At 41.8% G+C, this 18455-nt stretch overlaps 1 protein-coding gene across 1 annotated transcript in view; it reads right to left on the bottom strand.

Moving 5' to 3' along the window:
* Window positions 1-15250: 15250 nt before the first annotated feature.
* The window catches only part of PRR5L (proline rich 5 like), a 51747-nt gene continuing 48542 nt past the window's right edge, over window positions 15251-18455 (bottom strand). Inside the window, exon 8 of the mRNA XM_063095849.1 lies at window positions 15251-15645. Within this exon, the coding sequence (XP_062951919.1) occupies window positions 15251-15645 (395 nt within the window). The remainder of the gene's footprint in view (window positions 15646-18455) is intronic.

Raw genomic sequence — 18455 nt, 5'->3', positions numbered from 1 at the left:
TTTGACTCCAGTCCATTCCAAGGCCTCAACATTTAACCCCAGCCATCTTCATCTACTCTGAACAATGAGAACCAATATGGCATTAGGATCACCAGCACCCAGTTTGCTGGCAGATTTTTCTCAAAGTGTCTGTTTTGAGGACCACCAGCCTCAGAATCTCATGAGGTGTTTATTAAAATGCCTATCACCAAAGTCCACATCAAACCCCTAGACTCTCTGGGAGGTCTGCATTCTAAATAGACTCCCAAGGTGGCTCTTCTGCACCTAAGGAGTAAGAAATCACATTAGATGGGAAGAGAAAGTATGAGTTGAGGTGTATCGGCTGTATAAAAGTTTAATTGTTAAAATGTTAAAATCATGACTGTCATTCAAATATAGAATGTACATGCTAATTTTTTGTTTAGCTTATTAGTTTATGATAGAACAATTAGTTGGTACAGCCGGTTCTTGCAAAAGCACTCAAGGAAAAGGAGTTTATATAATCCACCAGGAAAAGCATTTTCAAAATTTAAAAGAAAAAAAAGTTAAAATAAGATGACTAGGTTACAGATGAAACTGGTTAATGTCCTGCAGGCTAATAAAATCATAATCTTTGGGGTTATCTTTCTTACCAGATAGAAAAGTGCAAATTAACATGTATCTTCAGTATCTGGGCTCTAAACATATAATAAATAGCAAATTCAAACACAGATACTTTCTTCTAGAAAATTAAATAATTCTTGGGTGGACTTGTTAAACAATTCCCTAGTATGACATTGAAGGAACATGCCCTCCCAACTTTTTGTTTTATTTCCAAGTTTAAATAATTCTGTTATAGTGAATAAAGACAGCAGAATATGAAATATGTGAACTATGCACCTCTGGGTAAGAACATTCCGGATGGAGCAGATATATTACAAAACAAGAACCAATTAATGCAGAGGGAAGAGAAAACTGATATTTAGGTTTTATGTATAACTTCCTTGGATTTATTTTAGACACTAGCTACAGTCAGTTCCTCCTGCTTTTTTAATAAATGAGTTGTCATCTTTGCAGTTATTTTGCTTACAAACTAGTCATTCCCTAATAATTTCTCTTGGAAGTTTATCCTAAAAATTTGCTAAGTTTTTAAACTTTATTCTTTTGTTTTTAATCTAAAAATTTGTGTGCATTGTTTGTTTAAACATCAGAAATATCCTCTGGTTTTTAAATAAACAATTGTCTACCTGGAGGATTAAACTATTACCATCAAAAAACATGAACTTAAATGGAGAAACCAATTGTCCCAACTCAACATCAATGTTTTTTCATAACTTCTTTTCGCCTTTAGGTGAATAGTCTAGGAATGAATCTCTGTTGTCAATAAACATCTGAAGTTCAGCAGCTTCATTTCAGTTCCTTCTACCAATTTAAGTAAAATTAAAATTTAATACATTTTTTTTGTAAAGCAAACTTTCAATGGTTATCTCTAAGTGGGATTACAATTTTTTTCTTTATACTTTCCTGTATTTTTCCTTTTTAAAAAAACAAGATCAAGTAGTTCTTCTAAATTAACTTAATTTTTAAAAACCCACTTCCTTGATAAAATTTACCATTCTTTAAGTTATTGATAATATCAGCATCCACCATTTACTGGCTCTTTAAATTTTGAAAAAAAAGTTGAAGTTTTATTTTAAAATAACTTTATTGAGGTATATTTTACATATCATAAAAATTCACCAATATCAAGATATTTATATACCAATATTCATAGCAGCATTATTTACAATAGCCCAAGGGTAGAAACAACCCAAATGTCCATCAGCAAATGAATGTATAAAGAAAATGTGGTTTATACATACAATGGAATATTATTCAGCCTTAAAAAGGAAGGAAGTTTTGACAAATGGAGGAAACTTGAAGACATTATGCTATGTGAAATAAGCCAGTCACAAAAGGACAAATGTTGCATGATTCTACTTATATGTTAAATACTAAGAGTACTAAAATTCATAGAGACAGAAAGTAGAATGTTGGCTGCCACAGGATGAGGGAAGAGGTCAGAGAGTTACCATTGAATGAATACAGGGTTTCAGTTGAGGAAGATGAAAACATTCTGCAGATGCAAGGTGGTGATGGTTGCACAACGATGTTAATGTACTTAATGCCACAAAACTGTAAATCTAAAAGTGGCTAAAATGTTAAATTTTAGGTTATCTAAATATTTTACTTTTTTTATTTATTCTTTTTTATTGGCAGCTGGCCAATAGGGAGATGTGAACCCTTGACATCCGTGTTATCAATACCACGTTCCAACCAACTGAGCTAACTAGCCAGCTCTATCTAAATATTTTACCACAATAAAACACACACAGAGAATGAAATTCTGATACATGCTGCTACTTGGATGAACCTTGAAGACATTATGCTAAGTGAAGTAAGCTAGACACAAAGGACATATATTGTGTGATTTCACTTACATGTGGTATATAGAGCAGCCAAATTCCTAGAAATAGCTGAATGGTTGTTGTGAGGAGCTGGGGGGTAGAAGGAATGAAGAGTTATTGTTTAATGGGTACAGAGTTTCAGTATGGAAAAATGAAAAAGTTCTGGAAATGGATAGAGGTGATCACTGAGCAATACTGTGAATGTTCTGTTTAATGCCACTGTAGGAGGATATTTCAAAAAAGTTCATGGGAATATTTGTATTATCTTTGAATTCTATTTTTCCATAAACTTTTTCAAGTACCCTAGTACACCTAAAAATGGTTAAAATAGCAAAGTTTACATTATGTATATTTTACCACAATAAAAAAAATTTTTTTCACCAATTTTAGGTGTACAGTTCAATAATTTTTACTAGCTCTACCAAGTGATGCAACCATCATCATAAATCAATTTTAGAACATTTTCATGCTATAAGATCCGTGATGCCCATTTACGATTCATCCCTATTCCCACTCTACCCCCACACCTCAGGCAGTTACTAAACTGCCTCTATAAATTCACCTTCTCTGGACATTTTATATTAATGGAATCACACAATATGTGGTCTCTTGTATCTGGCTTCTTTCACTTTGCACGTTTTTGAGATCTGTCCAGGATGTAGCTTGTGTCAGTGGTCTGTTCCTTTCTGATTGCTAGTTAGAATTCCACTATATGGATATACCTTGTTTTGTCTATCCATTCATGAATTGATGGACATTTGGGTTGTTTCCAGTTTTAGCTGGAAAATAGTTTTGGCTATTCTGCGTAATGCTGCTATGAACATTCACATGCAAGTTTTCGTGTGGACATGTTTTCACTTCTCTTAGGTAGATACCTAGGAATGGAATTGCTGAGTCATATACTAGTTTTAGGTTTAAATTTTGAGAAATTGCCAAACTGTTGTTCAAAGTGGCTGCACAATTTTACATTCCAGCCAGCAATGTACAAGGGTTCCCATTTGTCCCCATCCTTGCCAACACTTGCTATTGTCTGTCTTATTTACTGTGGCTATTCTAATAGGTGTGAAATGGTATCTCATTGTGATTTGGATTTGCATTTCGCTGGCAGTTAATGATGTTGAGGATCTTTTCATGAGCTTTTTAGCCATTTGTATATTTTCTTTGGTGAAATGTCTATTTATATCTTTTGCCTTTTTTAATTGGGTTGTTTGTCTTCTTAATGATTTCTAAGACTTCTTTGTAAATTCTGAATGCAAGTGTTTGATGATAAGTGTTTTGCAAATATTTTCTCCCCATCTGTTGCTTATTTTTTCATGTTCTTAATGGTGTTTTTTGAACTGCAAAAGCTTTGAATTTTAATGAAGTCTAATTGATGATGTTTTTCTTTTATGGACCATGCTTTTGGTGTCATATCTAAAAAATCATGCCTAACTCAATGTCTCAATAATTTTCTTCTACATTTTTCTCTATAAGTTTTATTATTTTAGCTCTCGCATTAAGCCAGTGATCCATTCAATTTCATTTTTGTGTATGGTGTGAAGAGAGGGTCTAAGTTCAGCTTTTTGCATGTGGATATATAATTGTCCCACCACTAGTTGTAGAACAATGTTAAACAATTCTCCAATCAATTGTCTTAAACCTTTGTCAAAAATCAATTGACTGTAAGTATAAGGATTTATTTCTGGATTCTCATTTCTGTTCCATTGAGCTAAATGTCTGTCTTTACAGTAGTAGCATATTGTCTTGATTACTGTAATTATAATAAGTTTTGAAATTAGGAAGTGGAAGTTTACCAACTTTGCTCTTCCTTTGCGAAATTGTTTTATCTATAGTAGGTGTTTTGTATTTCAATAGAAATTTTAGGATCTGCTGGTCAATTTTTGCAAAATAGCCTGCCAAAACTGTGATTAAAGTTGCATTGGGTTTGTAGATCAGCTTGGGGAGAATTGCCATCTTTGCAATACTGGGTCTTCCAATCTATGAACATGAAGTGTTTTTCCAGTTATTTAGATCTTTAGTTTCCCTCAGCAAACACTTACACTTCTTTTGTTAAATTTATTTCTAAATATTTTATTCTTTTTGATGCTACTGTAAATGAAATTTTATTCTTAATTTCATTTTTGGATTATCTTTTGTGCATGTATAGAAATACAGTTGATTTCTTAACATCAATCTTTTATCCTGTGACCTTGTTGTACTTGTTTATTAGTTGTAAGAGGAGCATGTGTGTGTGTATGCCTTCGAATTTTCTGCATAAGGATTATGCCATCTGCAAATAAACACTGTTTTGCTTTTTTTCCTTTCCAATCTGAATGCCATTTATTTCTTTTTCCTTGCCTGATTGTACTGCCTAAAACCTTCAGGACAATGTTGAATAGAAGAAGCATGGGCAGACATCCTTGTCTTGCTCCTGAATCTTTGGGGGAAAGCATTTAGTCCTTAACCATCATGTCTGATGTTCACTATAGGTTTTTGCAGATGTCCTTTATCAGGTTGAGGAAATTTCCTCTATTCCAAGTTAAGTTGTTTTGTTTTGTTTTTATCATGAATGGATGTTGGATTTTTGAAGTTTATTTTTAAATTATGTTCATAATAAAGATGTCACATATTCATTACAGAAAATTAGGAACATATAGATATAACACTCATGACTTTACCTACCTAGAGACAGCCTAAATGTTATTTATGCCGTATATATGTATGCATGTGTGTGTAAGTACGTATGTATATATGTTTATGTATATGTATACATATATGTGTGTGTGTGCATGTTTTCTAATCCTGCAAGGTAGTCATAATTAGCTGCATCTTGCAGAAGAGGAAAAGACAGGTTACGTAATTTGCCAAAGGTCATACAGCTAGTTTAGCTGGGCATGAAAAAGAATCTGACTGACCACAGTGGCAGCAGGATGACAGAGAAGACAGAGGGTGAGAGGGTAGGGTTTAAATCCTAAATAGTGACCCCTGGTTTCTCTGTGGAATTAGCTCTCTACCTTGTGCTCATTGGCCTTCTGGTGGCAGGTTTTGGGGGCTGAGCCTCACAGCTCACACACTGGTGGGGAGTCCTACAGAGGTGATTTCACTTGAGTGGAACAACTTCCATATGGAAAACCAGGGGCTCTGAGGGGCTGCCCTGCAAGCCCTTGCCTTTTTCAATAACTGTAATTCTGCTTAGTGAATAATATTACCAAAGAGCGGAGGATGAATTTACCATACTGTTTAAAAGCAAGGCCTCTGGAGCTAGACTAGGTTCACATCCTGATGCTGCCACTTATTAGCTCTGTGGCCTTGGACAAGTTACTTACCCTCTCTGTGCCTCAGTTACTTCATGTGTACTATAGTAATAGTGTATACCTTGCTGAGTTGTTATGAGTCTTAAATGAGATAATATAGAGAGAGCAAGGATTACATCAACAATTGGCCATAGTAAACCCTAAATAAGTATTAAGTGTTGTTATTATGATTAATTGCTACAAATCATCCTTGCAGGTCTCAGAAGCTTGGAAGGCACATAGTGTCTCTGGATTCTCCCTGTGTCATCCTGGCTATTGTCCATCACCACAACACATTATGCCAAAACTTCAGCCCATTTTCTCTGTAGGCTTTTCCAGTTGCACCTGTGGTAGTTGATGGCAATACTCCCTGAGAGAAAGTACTCCTCTGGTAGCTCAAGGGCAGAGAAAGGGCTCCACACTGATTGCCCACTTTAGGAAATGCTGCATTTCATGGTTCCCTTCAAGTTCCCCCCTCCTGCCCTGATGATGGGCCCATTTATCCCCCTCTCTCTCTCAGGGCTCCCAAGCCCCTTTCTACATGAGCCTGCTGCCTGTCCCCCCTTCCAGGCATCTTTACATTTGGGGAAACAGCATAGTTAGATGTTGCTTGGGAAGGATTATCAGGGTTTTTCTGCTCTGGGCCCCACCTATCCACATACACACATATTTAGTCTGGAGTAGGCAAGTCTCTCTTTCTCCCTGAGAACTGAACCCTCTCCTTCAACTTCAAAAGAAGGATTTAACAGAGGTTAAATCTGAAACCATGTGAGATAGTGCCCCTTAGCAGCAGATGATTGGATCAAGGATGGACACAGGACTCTTGAGCCAGGACAACCAGTTTCTTGAGAATCTGAACTAAGAAATTCAAAGAAGTCAGTTTGTCGTCCATGAACTGGAAGTTCCCTTAGACTCAGGATGGGAAAGTCTTTTGTGGATCATGTATAAAGAAAGCACAGCATTTACAGAGAAGTAAGTGTATGTGTGTGTGTGAGAGAGAGAGTCAGACAGACATTACTTTAGTTTTTGTAGGGTTTCCAAACCAGAGTTTCAGGAATCCATGCCCTTAGGTTAAATAATACTCCTGTGCCCACAGGCTCTCTCCAACTAGTTTAAGTAAGCAGACCACAGTCAGTATGGTGCTTAGAAAGCAGAGAGATGATTAAAAGCTCTTTGGCAAGAGATCAGACAAAACTATATTTGAATCTTCTACCATTTCCTAGTTGTGTGACCTTAGGCAAATTGCTCAACCTCTCTGAATTTTAATTTCCTCATCTAGAAAAATTGGGATGATAAAATTTACTCCATAAAATTGTTCAGAGCCCTTCACAAAATAATGTGAAATACATAAGGTAGTGTTTTGCATATAGTTGATGACCAATAAGTGATAACTTCTATATTATAATTCATATATTCCTTTTGAATTGACCTTTTATCATTATGAAAATGAATTAGTAACATCAAGTTTCTTTTTGCTAGTGTTTTCATGTTATGTCTTTTTCCATCCTTTTATTTTCAATCTTTCTGTATCCTAATATTTAAAGTGTATCTCTTATAAACAGCATATTGTTATTTTTTTAATCTCATCTGATCATCTTTGTGTTTTTATTGGAGTGTTTTGTCCATTTATATTTAATGTAATTACTGATATAGTTGTGTTTAAGTTTAACATCTTGCTTTTGGCCATGACCCCTACCCCTAGACTGTGGCCCTTCTAGGGTCTTGACCAAATGCCCAGCATGTTTGCCAAAGACCTTCCACCTTGGTGGGACTTGAACCTCTATCTCCTGAGCATGATGTAGCAGCTGAAATCAATTCATCTCTTTAGCATCCCAGGTGCTGTTTTCCTTATTGCTGGTTTCCTGTAGTTCCTACTGTATATGCTCAGCTTAGGAGTCAGCCAACAACTTGAAGGGAACTTGTATGCAGATTTCTCATTCAGCCCTTCCTATCATTTTTCCTTCAATTCCAGCTGCTCTGGCAGCCTTACTATGTCAGCTCAGTCACACTGCTGTTGTCCGCTATTACCTCCTCCCTCCCACCCTCACTCTCACTAGTGATATGGAAAAGTGCACTCAGGGGAAAGACCAGGATGAATGTGAAACTTGCCTCATGTTTCCTTTCTGTCAGGGATCATAGCTTCTCAGGTCCTACCTGCACTAGGTGCCCTCCAATTCCTTCAAACAGTTGCTTTATATATTTTGCCCTGCTTTTGTAATTATTTTGGCAGGAAGACTAATCTGATACAAGCCATTCCCCTTCTGGCCAGAACCAGAAGGCTTATGCTATTTCCATTTATTGAGCACTTATCAAAACTGCTCTAGAGTGGGCAGCAAAAGCTCCTGTTGGCTTTTAATTCTACTTCAGTCTACAGAGAATGGAATGACCTCATAAGTCGGACTGCAAACAAAGCTATCTGAGATACTTAACTGATATCAGACTGAAGTTTAGGTATTTGTTAAAAGCTATATGGTCCAGAGAATATGAAAGAATTCAGGAGTCTATTAGTTTCAAGATATTTACATTGCTTAGGATTCCTCTCAAAGGTCCTTAGACCTAGGCCACAAGAGCTGGGGAAATAGAAACCAACCTAATGTGTGACTGAGTGAGAAAGGCATACTTCTGAAGGTTACTGAAGAACTAGGCAATTATACAATACAGGAGCAAGGGCTACAGGATCACTTCCTTTAAGTTATGAAGTCATTAAGTAAGCCACCACAAATAGATCTCAGTGTCTCTTGGGGACTCTGACAAGAATCAAGTATGCTTCACTTGTAAACTCAAGAATGCTGAGGAGCAGTTGCCAAAATTACTTCAAATGATATTATAGTTTTTTTTAGGTGGGGATTAGAAGAAGCACTCCAAATGTCTGCAGCTCTGGGTCTCACACCCAAAGGAAATTTCTGGTAGTGAGTAACCTCACGTACTTGGCATGGTTATTGTCTTCTTTAGTGGGTATGTATTTCTCAACCCTGCCCTGGTTCATCAGTGAGGGTCTAGTCAGGGGACAACAGCCACATGAGTTATTTTAACAGAGGGAATTTAATATAAAGAATTATTAATCAGATATTGGATAAAATGGCAAAGAGGGGACACAGAGGAATCACGGAGGTGGTAACTACAGGAAGCAACTACCACCCTTAGAACTGGGGAAACAAAAGGAAGAGTTAGGGATTATTACGATTTAAGAGGCTAGAGGAGGGGCTCTGAGAGGGCTTCAGACTTCTGAGGTGGGGCCCAGGCTGGCTGGTGCTGGTATCTCTGAGGAGAGATGTTGAGGTTAATTCTGGGAATGTGGAAAACTGCAAACAGGAAATAGCCGCTGCTGCTGGACCCAATAGTCACTGCCAGGTGATGTTGACAAAGCCCATCTCTTCTCACTCCACCTGCCTCCCAGGCTCCCTCTAGTGCCCCCCACTAGTAGAACAGGGACCCAGCTGACAAAGCAGAAATGTGGTTTGCAGAATCCCAGACACAGCATCACAAAATAGAAAAGGCTTGAAGCTGAGAGTAGCTTAACCACTAACACTCCAGGAAGATTTAGATTTAAGTGTAGAAAGATTGAGAAGAAACAAAACGAGAGCACTAATATTTTTATGTTAGGAAGAAATCTGCATATTTGGTATTTTAGATGAGATATTTAAGAGAATAAATCCTATTAGAGTGACAATTTAATAACTTCACTTTAAAATGCGTAATTGAGAATTAATCTAGACTTGTGTGTGTGTGTGTGTGTGTGTTTTATGGTAACATCTAAGTTTAAGCAGAGTATAAAAACATTTAAGAGAACTTACTTAAGTTTTATTTGTAAGTTTATTAGCTTCTGTAAGAATTTGGAATTTCAGATGATTTTTCTTGCTGTCAGAATAACTGAAGTACTTAATAAATAAATAAATATATTAAATTTCTAAATTTATTTAAACATGTTTGAAGTGCTGAACTAAGCTTGTAAATAGGACCAAGCATTATTCAAAGACTCCTCCAAAGTTATTGCTACACTTATAAATAGAATAAGCAAATTTGTAAGCTGAATTTAAAAGTCTAAAAAAAGGTTTTTGAATTTGAATCTGAAATTGAATATTGATTCTAAAGACAATATTATTCATTATATTATTTATTTAATTATTACTAATTATTAAATTTATTAAAATATTACTTTTTAAAGCCAAATTTAAACTTAATATTTTAAAAAAGATCCACTGAAATCTTTTCTACATAAGAAATCCACTGTGCAGGAGACCAGAGTCCCCCTGCCCCCCACTCCCTACTCCATGAGGTTCTCTAGAAATGGCTAGAGAAGAGCAAGAGGGACAGTTATGTTCCTCAGCTTTTCTGGAAACCCTGAAACTGTCTCTCACCTTGTAGCAAGCTGAGATTATGCCCCTGGCTTAGCTATTTTCCTTCCTCATTTGCTATCAAGCCAGGATACCTCATAGTATAGAAAGGGTGACCACTGGCCTTGGGGTGAAAGAACCTGGGTTCACTTAAAGGACCCAAACCTTAGTTTGCTCATCTGCAAAATGGGGGTGATCCCTCCCTTGCAAGGTTGTCGTGAGGATTAGCATAGTACTTGGCCCTTGTGCTGAATCCCTGCGTGCAGAGAGGGTTAGGGCAAGGAGGTTCTAGCCTGAGCACACTAGCCTAGGACACTCCCTCTCACTTCTTGGCAGGAGGGCCTCTTCAAATAGATGGCCCAGTGGCAAACAACAGGGGCTGTCTCACTCTCCCTCAGGCAGGTATGCCGGGTCCCAAAGGAATTTCTCACCATAGACAGAAAGCAGGCAGCCCAAATAAAAGCAGCTTGCTCAGGAGCAAAGCATCAGCCCTGCGGACAGGGTTAACTCTGCAGGGAAGTGGCAGTAACCGGCTGGAGCAGGAAGGGGGGGGCTACAGGGAAGGGCTCAGATCCTGGCCCCCACCTGTGTTCACAGGGTCACCTGGCCTCATAGCCTCAGTAGGCACATGCTTGAAGAGCAGTGTAGGGAAGACCCCGACCTAGGGAGAAAGAAAAGGGTGAAGTCCTTTTTGCAAATACCTGGGAGGAAAGGGGTGGAGGTCAGAATCACGTCTCTTTTCCCATAAGATTTCACTGAAATGAGACCCCATGGGTGGGCAAGTAGACAAGGAGTTTCCTGAACAGCCAAGGTGATCTGTCAGGAACTTTCTACCCACAAAAGGATAATCAGTAGAAGAAGCAAAAACTGAGGATTGTGTGATAGGCAGAATAAGGACCCCTCCCCCAAGGATGTTCAAGTCCTAATCCCCAGAACCTGTGATGTGATTACAAGGCAAAAGGACTTTGCAGATGTGATTGTGTTGAGGACCCTGAGATGGGAGATTATCCTGGCTTATCTGGGTGGGTCCAATGTAATCACAGGGTCTGCAAAAGTGGAAGAGGGAGGCAGAATATAGAAAGAAAGAGAGACTCAGCCCACCATTCTTTGCTGGCTTGGATGCTGAGGAAGAATGCCATGAGCCAGGGAATGTGGGCGGGGTGAGAGTTAATTTCAGATGCCAACTTGGCTGGCTAAGGAATACCCAGAGAACTGGTAAAGCATTACTTCTGGGTGTGTCTGTGAGAGTGTCTCCAGAGGAGACTGGCGTGAGTCGAGTCAGTGAACCCTCAGTGTGGGCAAGCACCATCCACTCAGCAGGGGGTCTGGATAGAACCTTTTTTAGGCAAAGAAAAGGCGATTTTCTCTCTCTCCTGGAGCTGGAACACTTCTTCTGCCCTTGGACAGCAGCACTCCAGACTCTTGGCCTTTGGGTTCTAGAACTTACACCAGCACCTTGCTGAGTTACACTCCCTCTTCTGAGTTCTCAGACCTTCAGCTTCAGACTGAGAGTTATACCATCGGGTTCTCTGGTTCTGAGGCTTTTGGACTTGGACGGAGCTATGCTACTAGCATCCCATAGTCTCCAGCTTGCAAATGGCCTATCATGGGACTTCTTAGCCTCCATAATTGTGTGAGCCAGTTCCCTTAATAAGTCCCCTCTTGTACCCCTATCTATTCATCCCTCCATCTATCCTATTGGTCTCTCTGGAGAACCCTTACCAGTACAAGCAGCCACTAGAAGCAGGCAAAGGCAGGGAAGTGGATTACCCCTCAGATCTTCCAGAAAGGAAAGCAGCCCTGTCGGCACCTTGATTTTAGCCCACTGAGACCCGTGTCAGACTTTGAACCTACAGAACTGTGAGATGATGTGGTGTTGTGAGCCACTAAGTTTGTGGTAATTCATGATGGCGGTGACAGGAAATGAAAGCAGTGGTAAGGCTGCCTCCTTCTTGTCACTTGGGTCTCAGTTCAAACCAACTTTGAGAGAGACCTCCTCCAGCCACCTTACCTTATTTGCAGCGTTTGTGTTGACCTGATTTCCAGCTTTCCCCACTACAGTGTAAGCTCCAAGAGAGCGGGCACCTTGGTCCATCACAATATCCCTGGTACCAAGAAAATTGCCCACATACAGAGGGAGCTCCACAATATGTGAGGGGTAGATGAGTGGATGGATGGTTGGATGTGGTGAGGCACTAATATGTCATGGGTGCACCAGTGGTGTGCAACCTCCTGAGGCACAATACTTAGTGGCTGTTACCACAGTTACTACCTATGAAGGCTCAACAAAAATGTCCACCACCCCCCGCCCCCTTCACATGCTACAGGACTGTTAATCAGTTCAGGTCACACCTCTTTGAGTTCTCTTACTAAGCCTTCAAGATCTGAGACTTATGCTGCATTCCCCTCCTAGGAGCATATTTATGCAGGGAGCAAAATATTATAAATTTCCTCTGTCAAACAGAATCAGAGGAGAATATATGAAGAGAGTGTCTATGAGCAAATACAGTAAGTATTCCCCCTGGGTCAGATACTCCAGGAAGAGAGATCAAGCTGGTTTTAGAAGAGGCCTTGTCTTCTCAGACTTGGTTCAGTGTTTTCTAAGCTCCACCGACAGGCTGTTTCTCCAGGAAATGACTTACTAATCCAGTTCAGGATGGTAAACAAAACCCAGGGGAGACTGGCTGAGCTGAGGCTGCTACCTAACCCTGGAGTGGAGAGAGCAGGAAAAGGGACGAGGAAGCAGAAGCGGGTGCAGGGACCTTGAGGCCAGGATGCATCAAGATCTAATTTGAGTTCTTTGCTTGCAAATTAAGTCAAGACATTCTTAAAGCACCCAGCATGGGAAGAGGGTAACATGTACAAAATGTTTATTGAATCCGTTTTGGAAACAGACAACATAAAAGGTGTTTGGTGTGTGAGCTCACTTAGAGTTGTGAGTCATGATTGCTTCCTGTCATTAAACCTCAACCACAGGAAAATCCTAGTATAAATAATGAAAACGAATTTCATCTCATAAAGGGGAGAAAAAGTGGTTAAAAACACTACAGCTAACACTCCTGCAATAGCTCTGATGACTGAATTGCCCACAAACATCAACAAGATTTTTATATGTACAGTCTGTTTACTCTACAAACATCAAGCATGTACATTAAAGGTAAAGTTGTAAACTGCCTAACGGTCATCAGCAATAACGCACACTGGTCTCTACTGACACTCCCTTTCTCAGTTGAAGAGCTTATATATTTAACTGATGACTGCTCTCCTCATCAGGGACATCTAAGATATGGAAAAGTCATTTAAAAATATACATATATTGATAACCTTGTAAACTAAAAAAGTAAATCCAAGCATAATTAATGACTTTGCCTGGATCAATAAATACTAGTCTCAAGTGCTAAGTGTACTAAGAAGGACAGACCCATCAGTAAAATAAATCATGTTGCTAACTACTGATGCTCCATTTGCTAATGCATGTTAGTCCATTTGTGGACTTTATCCAACACATACACAGAGATTACTATTTGTTTGAAATTCTCAGATCTCCTTTGGACATTTGTCTTCCACCACTCTCTTAGAAGGATAAAAATGAAACAACTTTTTAAACAAAATTTCCAAATCACAAGCCATCAAAAGCACAACTCTGGTCACATTTCAGATCTTCACCCAGAAAGGAAATACCATCAAGGCTTAGTTAGATGGGTTTAACAGGTCTCTTCTCTTGATGGCAGCTTAAACTGGTTCTCACCCTCTCCCAGCCCCCTCCTGCCATACTGGAAGCTAAGGTGGCTCACGTCTTTGAGATTTCATAAATGCTAACAGGAAGGATCAGGGGGAGCTTTCTCTTTTTTTCTGGAGCTATTATCAGTGGGGCCAACAGAAATACAAAGAGGAAGACAGGGATTCAAGGTGGATAAAAAGCCCCCAGACCTGGAGGGAGCAGTATTAAGGACATGGCACAGTATTAAAGTCTGCTGCTCCAAAAAGCATTTTGAGACCTCACATGTTAGAAATTCCAGGCACTTTTTTAATAACAGGGAATAAACATCCCTCCAGATGGTCATGCCCACATCTCCCCTATCTCCCCCCACTGTAAAGCATGGACACATTTCCATTTGCTACAATCTGCTGCTCATGAGGCAAAATGAGTCTCCCCACCCCAATGCAGCTTTTCATAGAAACCACAACACTCACAAACAGGCTGTTCTGGATTCAAATCCAGCTGCTTCCAGAGCTCTGTGGCATATGAGCCCCGCCTGCTGCAGATCACTTTATCCTGAACCACTCCCAGTCTCCTTTCCCAAGGGGTTTGCTTGTTCTTGAGTTTGAAGACACACCCCATTGGAAATGAACAGTACAAGATCCTACATGAAAACATGTGCAAACATTTTTTTTTTTTGGAAACGATACACGTTTTAAAAATTCAAGTTAAATCCAGGTACAGACTAGTTGGTTGGTATCAACCGGCCCTTCATACCCACAATAGGAAAGCGGTCAGTTTCTGAAATAGAGATGAAGGAACCAGCTACTCCTCTGGAGGTTAGTTTCTTAAGTTTGGAAGGAAGCCTGAGAGGGACATGAAAAGGCTCAATGAAAGACAGGGTCGCTCCAGCCGTGCGGCCTCCTGGAACGGCACATAGATCTGGATGCAGGCGAAAATGGACACTCACCCACAAGTGGGCCAACTCGCTCTCAGTAGTTCTGGAACTACAATAAGGAAGGCACGTTCCCCAAGCCATGCTTGGCAGGGGGCTGCAGTCCACTGTCACTCTACACAGAACAGGGGAGAGAAGTCACCTCTTGCCTACCTCTTTTGTACCACAAGGAACCTGAAGGGGAACTCCACAGGCCAACATGTCCTCCTTGGTTTTGTGTGTGGTCCTGACAACCTCCTGCTACAGTAATGCCAGGGGCATTGGGATCTATCTATGGGAGCATGGGGCAGTCCAATATCTGAGGGGAAAAGGCCCAGAGAAGAGGATCTGAGCCAGGCAGGCAAGGCTGGAAGTGACAGAGTGACCAGTAGTCAATTGGGTGTGTGTGGCCACAAAGAGGTGATCACAGTCACCAAAATGAAGAGGGTTACAATAGGGGTTCCCCCAGGACATAAAGGCTAGGCCTGTACTCTAAAAGAAATAAGGAGGCATTTCCCGAAGGAGGAGTCCCTTGTGGTCCATGGGGATGGAGCTGTCTTCATCCTGGTAGCAAAGCAGAGGCTGGGAAGTCCCGAGGCAGCTACTCAGCTGAGGGATGTACAGTTCAGCTCTGAGCCCCGCCGGCTGCCCCCTGCCACCTCCTCCAGTTCCTCGGGGCTGTCAGTGATGTTGGGCTCACTGGAGCACTGCCGGTGGGGCGGGGAGAAGCTGGGCGGCAGGAGCAGGCACTTGTCCTCACTGCCAGCCTCCTCTCCCAAGCCCGAGTGCATAATGGTGGCCATGGCCAGCAGGTGGATGTCCGAGTGGGCATTGGCCACTGTGTGCCGCCGGATGCTGCCACACTTCTCCAGGTAGGCCTCCCCCTCCTGCTCCGTCAGCGGTGTCAGGGCCATCTCATTTAGTGGCCGGCTGACCGTCGTCATCGGGGAAGCATAGTTCTGGAGTGTCACCTTGGGCCGGACCCTGGAGTGCCGCCTGGCTGCAAGCGAAAAACCAGCAGAGGCTGTAAATGGGAGTGGGGAGTGGTGGTCACTATCTAGCCAAAAGTTCCTAATCAGTGTGGGAGAAGAGCAAGGTGGTGGCCCAACCTTCAGGAACAGCTTGAAGTGCAGCCCTGCTGGAATGCAAGGGAGGAGCCCGGAGATGTCTAAAAGTTTATTTTGCACTTTGACCTGTTTACACAAGATGCTGCCCCAGACCACCCTACCCCCTATATTAGGGGGTCACCAAAACACTTTCCTTGACAGATAAGGGTCAAGGGAAACTCCTCTCTTTCCCAGCTGCTGCCTGAGCTTCCCTGGATTTGCCCTAAGTTCTCTTTTAGCCAATCTCCTCTGTGCATCTGGGCACTGATTGGGTCAGCTTCAGGAGAAACCCAACGGAAGCATGAAAGAGGCCTCATACACCTAACTCCAGAGGAAGAGGTGACTAGGGAGTTACCTCAGCTGTCACAGCCAAGGCAGTGGGACCATACCCAAATCATACAGAACCAGGACCCCCAATGCCCCTCATCTCCCGCCAGGTCAATGGTCTGAGACCTGTGTTCTGTTCAAGTCAGTTCTCCAGGACTCAGACAGCCTCTGGCACCATCAGAGACCAGGCTAGGTTCTATGGGTGGCCCCAAGGAAGCGAAAAGAAGAGGACTGGACATGAATTATTATCAAACCACTGCTTTTGAACTCTCCCCACGTTCCAGAAACAATGCTAAACTTTTGAATGCATCTTTTGATCTTAAGTCATGATACAGATTAGCTCCCACTCTACAGATGAGAAAACTGAGTCCCCAAGGTCACACAGCTGGAATGTAGTAAAGCTGGGACTCAAACAAGACCAGTCTCACTCCAGACCCTGCTCCTCTGAGCTGCCCATGCAAAGCATGTCAGTAATTCTAACAGGCAAAGTACCTCGGGGAAGGACAAGCCAGGTATGTAGGGTTCAAAGGCTCGAAGAAGCATATCCACCTGGGAACGATTAGAAAACTTGCCAGGGCAGATGCCCATTGGACAGGGGCCTTAGGGTGGTAGAGATCTAGAAGAGGATAGGGGTGACAGCATGCTGAGCAATGGGAACAGCCTGAGCAACTTGCCAAGACAGGAGTGCCATCAGGCCACAGCCTGGCTGGGACACAGAGTGCACGAAACAGTGCCCAAGCAGGCAAGATGGGAGTGTACCAGGAGGGCCCTCAAATGCCAGATGGAAGCACCTGTGATGCACCAGACTGGACACAGTGGGCAGGAGGGTGCGGGGGAGCAGAGCAGGAAACCCTGCAGGTCATAGGACACGGCAGGTTGTGCTTCAGGAAGACTGCCCTGCAGAAGTGTGGCAGGATGGGCTGCAGCCAGAGAAGCCAGAGATGAGGAAAGCCACAGAGAAGGCTCAGACGTTATTTTCTATAAATACAAATTGCATGTGAAACAAAAATTAGCGCTAACAGAGTCAAGGTGCAAGGGGATTGGCATGGGAAGTAGAGTTGTGGGGTGGGGTGAGGAGGAGACACAAGAGGCTGACACTACACAACCAGCAAGTGAGCCGCACAGGAGGGGCAGGCACCAAGCTGTGGGGCAAAACAATGCAGGGGTGGCAAGGAAGAGCCAGCACCTCGTGGCACCAAGCTTGTCTCTGGCCACATGAGTCTGAGATGCCCAAGTGCCTCCACAGATGGATGTGCAATTTTGAAGCTGGGGAAAGAAGTTTCTATCTAAAGATAGAAATTTGGATATTTTCGAAGGATATTTAAGGACATTAGAAAACGTTCACAGTATAATATTTGGTGACAAAAGCAGAATATAAATAATACTATTATATGCATTTTTGCCTTTTTAATACAAAACTGGGTTTATACTGGGTGTTGTATTCACACACATATGTATAAAAACTAGACAGGCCATATGCCAAAATATAAGTAGTAGTGATCTCTGGGTAAAGATATTACCAGTAATTTTTAAAATTTCTTCTGTATCCTTATTTTAAATATATTTTCCAGATTTGATCCCATGTGCCTGTATTTCTTTTATAATGACACAAAAACATTTGCAGACAAAAAAAATTGCAGAGTCTTCTGGATCTTTGTAATGGTTAGAGCCCTCAGAGTGAACGTGACCTCTCTGAAAATGAAGAGAGGGGTCAAGGACTAAATTATTCTCCTGTGTTCCTTTGTGCAGGGGTCGGAAGGGAGAGGGGCCTCCTAAAATGACAGAAAAAGTACCAACAACTAACACACAGGATAGGACTTAAGGTCAGCACTGTTCTGAGCATCTTGCGTGTATGAACAATTAAATTCTCTCAGCCCAATGAGATAGGTACTATTATCATGATTGCCATTTTACATATGGAGAAACTAAAGCACGGAGATTAAATGACTTGTCCAGTGTCACAAAGAAGAGGCAAAGCTGGGACTGGAACACAGGCAGCAGCCTCTAGAAGCCGAGTGTCTTAACTGGTAGCACCACTGCCTCTGCGGAAGGAAGGAAAGCTGAGGGGTCAGAGGGGCAGGAGAAGAACCCAAACAGCTGGGTGACCCAAGTCCAGGGGAAGATTCCCCAGGAGGAAGCATAGCTACCAGCCACACCCCAATTCCTAGGTCCTCTCCTCTCCCCACCTTCACAAGGACTGTGCCAGTACAGAAACATACAGAGTCTGGGCCCGAGCGGGGACCACGCCAAGTCTTCACCCCTCGGTCCCAGAGAAGTCCCCCAACCAAGCTCTTCTCGAGGCAGCCCCACCTCTTCTTCCACTTAGGCACAGAGAACCATGTCAGGAGCTGGATGAAAGTCCTGCCCGCTGAAGCCA

Source organism: Cynocephalus volans, chromosome 4, assembly GCF_027409185.1.
Source record: "Cynocephalus volans isolate mCynVol1 chromosome 4, mCynVol1.pri, whole genome shotgun sequence".
NCBI lineage: Eukaryota > Metazoa > Chordata > Mammalia > Dermoptera > Cynocephalidae > Cynocephalus > Cynocephalus volans.
This window is presented reverse-complemented; position numbering and strand designations above follow the sequence as displayed.